Source organism: Austrofundulus limnaeus, unplaced genomic scaffold (genome assembly GCF_001266775.1).
Source record: "Austrofundulus limnaeus strain Quisiro unplaced genomic scaffold, Austrofundulus_limnaeus-1.0 Scaffold310, whole genome shotgun sequence".
Lineage (NCBI taxonomy): Eukaryota > Metazoa > Chordata > Actinopteri > Cyprinodontiformes > Rivulidae > Austrofundulus > Austrofundulus limnaeus.
The window spans coordinates 217,092-224,134 of record NW_013952712.1 but is presented as its reverse complement, the minus strand read 5'-3'; the positions used below and the strand labels follow the sequence as shown (position 1 = coordinate 224,134).

Below are 7,043 nucleotides of genomic sequence, written 5' to 3'. Positions count from 1 at the left end.
GAACCAACATTTTTATAATCACTTTCCAGATTATTCCACAATCTTACGCCTTGAACTGAAGCACATCAATCCTTCAAATTTGTTTGAATTTTAGGTTTTATAAACATCTCAAGTCCCTTAAGAAACTTTCTCTCTTAACAAAATGTAACTGGATGTTTAAAGGTAAAATTTTTTTTACGAGCCTTATACAAAATCTGCAAGATATTATAATCAACCAACTCATAAAATTTTAATAATTTCAATTCACAAAATAATATATTCGACAGTAATGTTTTCTGATGATAATTCTAATGGCTCTTTTCTGTCAAATACAAACAGGATTTGTAATTGTTTTGCATGCTTTACCCCAGACTTCAACACAGTACGTCAAGTGTGGAACAATTATTGCATTGTATAATATAAACAGTACTTTATCATTAAATAAATAATAAAGTAAATATAGAAATATTTTTTACTGGTTTTCTTAAATCGTTTCTAATCAGCTTTACATGATCTCTTTCTAAACGCACAGATTCATCCTTAAATTGTTTGGTTTGATATTTTTGAAAAATTTTCCCCCCAACTATATTCTGTTGTGTTGTTGCTATACTGTCCTAATTACAAATGCTACGCTGTTAGGCAGAGGAGCTGCATGCAGCACCATAAGAGAAAGTGAAGCTAGTGTTCTCCTTACAGGTTTCATTTGATAATAAATGACCTTTCTCCACTAAAAGATGACATCATCCTCAGTAATTGTGGTGCCAAAAGCACAACACTGCAAGAGTAGCTCAATCGATCAATGTGATTCTCTGGAGGTTTCTGTTGTTAAAATGCTCCACTTTGTGGGATTGAGAAAGCTTCTCTTTGACTTTTCTCTGTAGACTGTAGTTTGTCTGATTATACCGATTACTGGGATTTGAATGCTTAGACTGTTCTGTAATGATTTTATTGTAAATTGTCCCAGTTGGCCTGCAATCATTAATTCTGAATAACCTTAGAGTCAGTATATTTAACATTGCAAATAGCTCTGGTTGATTGCCTAACGTCAGTATTAAAAGGAGAATTTGATTGCTGAATTGATATTCATGTTTGCATAACAATTTTTTCTAAAGTCCATTAGTTATTATCTATAAAATGTATATTTTAAAGCACAAATTCTTTATGTTTACTTTGACACAAGCACTACAACCCTTTACTTTTTTGGACAGTAAAGCTCAAATTTAAACAACTAACTTCAGGACATTATTCAGACTTAATCCAACTTACTGTTAAAATTAGCAGAAAGTAATGTGTGAGCATGTCTTAATAACATTTGACAATTAACTGCTTTTTTTAGGCATTGACGTCTTGTGTGTGTGGCCACAAAGAGAAACAGCACAGGGTTGGGCAGTAATATGATAATCTAGTATCTCGGGAGTACAGTACTTTCTTGTAGAAGAATGAACAGAAGCAGAGCTGACTGGTTATAAAGACAGTCATTTCCTTTTATTAGAAATGTGTTTGTTTATATAGTTTATCTGAATATTAAGTAAATTAACTGACTACTTTTATTCTGCACATGATTAAGTCGTGAATTTATTTTTATTTAAATCTGTTGTAAGTGTAACATGGCATTGTTACACTGTTTTTGGATTTGAAGGGATCGCACAGAGATGAGCATCTTCTCGTGTTTGCTCTAAAATAACTAAACATAGAGGCATGGATCCTTAATAAAAGCAAATGTCTGCAGACAGTGCTGACGTTACCAAAACGAAAAACCGTGGCCACACAGTGTGGTGACTCATAGTCATCCTCTTCCCGCTAAACAGTGGAGTGACATCACATTGCCAAGCTTTATAAAGAGTTATTGCAAGCAAGCTTATTGCTGTTTATATTGTTTTTCTAATGGCTGTATGATGCTTTGTACTCACTTCATGATAGTGCAGTAAAATTATATTGTAATGGTTTCACAACAAACACATTCTGCTTTTCAGTTAGTTAAAAGCACGTTCCATGGCTTTTTCCTGTCTGTTTACCACTTATGAGTAGTTTTAGTCATGCTGAAAATAGTTTTTTTTCTCTTCTTCTTTTTGTGACAGTCCTAGGATTTGAACCTGCAACCATTCATTCACAAGCTTGCCTGCTCAAGCCTCTGTCCCACCACTCCCCTCATATGGAATGCATGTGGGAAAGAAAAATGCATATAAAGCTGACAGAAACTAATTTTGTTTCTAGCAAAAATGTAGAAGACAATATAAAAACACACACACACCCTGTACTAATAAAAATACTTTGTTTTATTATCTTACAACAAGCAGTTTATATTCACAGAAAACAGAATATTTTATAAGAAGCTCATGTTTTAGAGTAAAAACTATCATGAAATGTATAAACTAACAGTTTGTTCAACAGTTTGTGTCCTTTTGTTTGACCGGGTTAGACAGGAGAAAAATTTTTAACTCGGCTTTTTAATAAAATTTTTTCTGAATATAAAATATTAAGTCAAATGTCAACTGCCATTAAATAAAAGTTCATTGGGTTGGCAATCGGACACTTGGTTCTCAGGGGAGTTCTTACAGTAGATGCAACATTTCTTGGACATGCATGTGTGAGTGTTTGTGGTGAGGACCAAACTTTTTTGCCTCAAAGAGTAGCCAGATAAGTTTTAAAATAACTGCCTGAGTCATGAGCGGTGAAGAGACACTACTCAAACTTATCTAATGCTTCCTGTCATCAAACCAATTATTTCAAAATATGATTAATGGTTTTTGATAGTGTTACGAGGTTAGAAATTGAACATGCTTGTGGTCAATTTCTCACTGGCCTCTTCCTCTGCTTTCTTCCAGGCTGAGAGTCTAGATGGAGCTCTCTTTGTGCCCGATATCAAACTACACAGCAACCCATCCGCGTTCAATGTTTACTGCAACGTGCGGCACTGTGTGCTGGATTGGCAGCAGAAAGAGGCCTCCCTCGCATTGGCCTCCAGGACCTCGGTGCAAAGCGGCGACTCGGACAGCGAGGAGGAGGAGGAGTACCGCGAGCCAGCTGTGAAGCTTCCAAAGGTAGGACCAGAGCTTTATTATGTGAACGTGGTATTTGCAGTTCTTGGTTTTATGGCAAAACCCAAATTGTTGTTTCAGGGCATTTTTTTTTTCCTCGACATGCCTCCATTTAAATATGCAAATAGATGTAAAGATTCCCTTCCATGTGTTTCTCTTCTCTGCATGATCAATAAACAAGTCTAAACCTGTCAACTATTATTTTAAACTTGACAAGTAGGTAGATTTTATGTACAAAACCTCACTCTCGTCAGTGTTGGACGATATTTACACATATTGTACATAGTATTACTGTAAATTAATGCAAAAGTATGCCTAAGAGAAGATGAAGTTGAGGAGTTTCAAACTTTATATGTATTTGCTTATACACAGAGACACTGAGAAGCCTGGTAAAATGCCCTGAATCCATAGTTTACTAGGCATAAAACAGGAAGTCACTCACCTGAACCACAGACTGGTAATGATATGAAGACAGAATGAAGGTTGGACTTCAGGGGGATAATATTCGGACAGTTAACTACATTTACTCACCAAAGAAGCCACCAATCCTGCATCGTTCTAGCCCTTTATCTGTTCCCAGCCATGCTGTTCATTAGAAGTAAGATGAACCAGGCCGCCTTGGCGAAGTGTCGGTTAGTTACCTTTGTGCATCACATATATTTTGTGTATTGATTGAATGAACATGCTTCCAGTTAACAAAACGTTTTTTCCTGTGACGGTGCATTTAGAGCAATGGGTGAGAGTCGTTGGATCCAATTACATTAGGAAAACAGTCTCGCTGCAAATTGTGCATTGTATAGGAATTTGATATACCTGGCTGATGTATGGATAGTTGTATCTCACACATGGCCCGATTGGTCTGCCAGCAAACTCTGAAATGCCCCTGTTGCTACAGGAACCCAAATGTAGTTGAAAGCCGTGTATGGCAAGCCAATATTGAGGAGCAATKCCATGCTTCAAGACTGGCTTTATTTCCACCACAGTATCAACAGACCTGCCCATGAAAACCTTAAGTAACCCAATAGCCAGTCGACATCTTAGGCCAGAAAAATCCCTTGATCTTTAAATACCTCCTGAACCATTTTCAGTATCTTCTAATAAAGCTAAAGCTATTGTTATGAAAGATACTTTGTGCATGTTTTAATTGCAAACACGTGAATGTAATGAGCTAATTGTTCATCGATGCGTCTTTGGTCTGCAAAGTCAGTGTTTCTCAGCAGATCCTCTAAGTTAGTGGAGAAATATGCTTCAGTCAGTCACTTATAATCTTTTCATTGTTGATAAATCTAGGAGTTTGTGCAGAAAAAGATGCATGCTACATTTCCAGAAGTCATGATGTGGACAAACGGTGTCCCCTGTGTAGGTTCTTGACTAAATCAAAAGACTTTAGTGAGAATGAGAGGCCTGGACTTCTTGGCCTTCCATGGCATTATTAGTGTTGAATGAGACAGGGCAGTTTACTAAGAATTTGCACCGATCACAAAGTCTACATTAAATTAAAATTAGTACAGTTTGTTTTCCAGGCTCAGTATTAAAGTTGCACCAAAGCGCACGAAGACAGAGTTATAGATAACTTGTCACAGAATAATATTTTGAGAAGAGACATTGTAAATGAATCGCAAAATTGTTTTTAATTAAGTTCATACCACTTAATTTTACTGCCAACAAAAGCCTCTTGTGCTTGAAAAGACTGATGTGTTGGTCCGAGGATTCACAGATGTGGTGCAACACCATTAGTAGGAGTGTGTGTAAAGAGATTTTCTGTTTGTGTTTAGGGTGCCAAAAAAGACTTTATCAGAATGATTGTGAGGTCAAGTTATCTTTAGACTTCTGGAGAAAATTCAAGCTGATCTCACGGTTCTTATGGAAAGAACAGCAAAACCTCCAATGTTAAGTTATTAGAGGTCATTTTGTTTTTGTCTTTTGTTTTAATAGACCAATCTTAATTTGTTGCCAGGATCTTGATGTCTTAGTTCTTAAATACATTGTTCCCACTTGTAACATCACCAAACGATCAAGACATATTGACAACCTTTTTTTTCAACCCAAGTAGTTAAATAGTCTTTTTATTTTAACAAGTGAGCTTTTGATAAATTCCAAAGCATAAAAATATTTAATCTTTTATATCATGTCACAAGACGGAAAATGCATAATTTGTGAATTCTTTTATTAATATTTATTAATTTAATTTATCAAGCCAGTTCCAGTTTTGAAATCTGACTTGTAGAACTTGACTCCCTGTGAAGGATAATTTTTTGTCCTTTTTTTAGTAAATATGATCCTAAATAACTAGCCCTCACGCTATATTGCCTTATATGTATTAGCTCAGCGCTAGCGCGACAAACAAGCTGAACTGAGGTCCTCCATCCATATTTTCAGTTGCAGACTGAGTCATTTTTGCGTTCCCCTCTCTGTCATGCGGATGGAGGACCTCAGTGACGAGAGGAGAATGTGTAGCGCTGAGCTAATACATATGTATGGTGATAGCATCGGGGCTAATGCTAAAGCTAACAGGCTAAGCTGAGTTTCTTCTTCCATGAAGCAGCTCTGTTGTCCTCCATCTATATTTTCAATTACAGACTGAGTCATTTCTATCTTCTCCTCTTTGTCAACGCTCTCTGGTTTCATTTAAAAGAGTCGATCATCAAATATTGTCCAAGATTAACCTTCAGGGTGGATATAGCTCGCTAGCAGCCTCGCACCGATGACCTAGTTGATATCAATTTCCCAGAATGCTTTGTGTGTAAATAAAATGGCCCCGTCCGTGTAATATATTTCTAAACTTTTAGTTTAAAAATTATAAAAACTAAACGGCCTACAGTATTTTTACAGTCTTTATTTTACAGTAAAGTATATGTTTATCATATCACGGTTCCCTGAAGGAATGGAACGAAGTACAACACACAGTTGTATATGGGACACGCGCGCCCTCGTGCGCCTGGCTGAAGCCACCTCTAATCACGTTTTTAGACCGGTGATGTTGTGATGTTGAATGTCGGGTGACAGGCTCCGCCTTCACCCTATAAGTTCGGAGTCACCAGCATCATTACTCAGTTGGATACCGCCCTTCACCGAGCCTTTTGTGATGCGGGGCCAACAAGGTGTTGTACTTTGTTCCATTCCTTCAAGGAACTGTGGTTATATTCATAACCTTATGTTCCTTTTCAGTCATTTCACTCAGTACAACACACAGTTGTGGGACTTGTCAAAGCTCCCCGCAGAGCAGTATCAGACCTGAGTTAAGTAGTGTGCCTGAGTAGGTACTGTACTAATGCAGAGCTTTTGACCCGGCAGAAAGTACAGAATGAGCCACCGAAGGTGCTGTTACATCCAGGCTGTAAAATCRTGCAAATGTGTTTGGTGAGGCCCAGCTGGCCACGGCACAAATGTCACTCACAGGTTTCCCTTTAAAAAGGGCCCAAGATGTCGCTACACCCCTGGTCGAGTGAGCTTTAACTCCAAGAGTGATTGGAAAGTTTTTGCTGCTATATGCTAGCAAGATGGCCTCCACAATCCAGTGAGAGAGTCTTTGTCTAGAAAGAGCTTTACCTCTGTGTGGGTTAGCAACAGCCACAAACAGCTGATCACATGACCTTACATCCGGTGTGCGGCTGATGTAAGTGCGTAGAGCACGTATGAGGCACAGAAGATGCAGCCTCTTTTGCTCCTCAGATGCAAAAGGGGGGGTGGGGGCGATGAAAGCTGGAAAGCTCTAGAGACATTAAGGGTGCGCGATATGATCAAAATTTTATATCACGGTATTTTCAACATTTTCACCGGTTTCACGGTATTTGACGTTATTTTTCTTTTCATCACAGCTCAGCTGATAATAAAATGTACAAACCCTGCTCATACAGGTGCTGGTCATAAAATTAGAATATCATGAAAAAGTAGATTTATTTCAGTAATTCCATTTAAAAAGTGAAACTTGTATATTACAGTGGTTTGCAAAAGTATTCATACCCCTTGAACTTTTCCATATTTTGTCACATTACAACCACAAACATAAATATATTTCACTGGAAT

The 7,043-nt window shown here is 37.6% G+C and overlaps 1 protein-coding gene across 17 annotated transcripts in view; it reads left to right on the top strand.

The window, feature by feature from the left end:
- Positions 1 to 7,043, top strand: part of mycbp2 (MYC binding protein 2) — a 93,101-nt gene that overhangs the window by 6,571 nt on the left and 79,487 nt on the right. For all 17 annotated transcript variants that reach the window (XM_014021913.1, XM_014021920.1, XM_014021930.1 and 14 more), the window contains exon 3: positions 2,805 to 3,020. In XM_014021913.1, the coding sequence (XP_013877367.1) occupies positions 2,805 to 3,020 (216 nt within the window). The remainder of the gene's footprint in view (positions 1 to 2,804; positions 3,021 to 7,043) is intronic.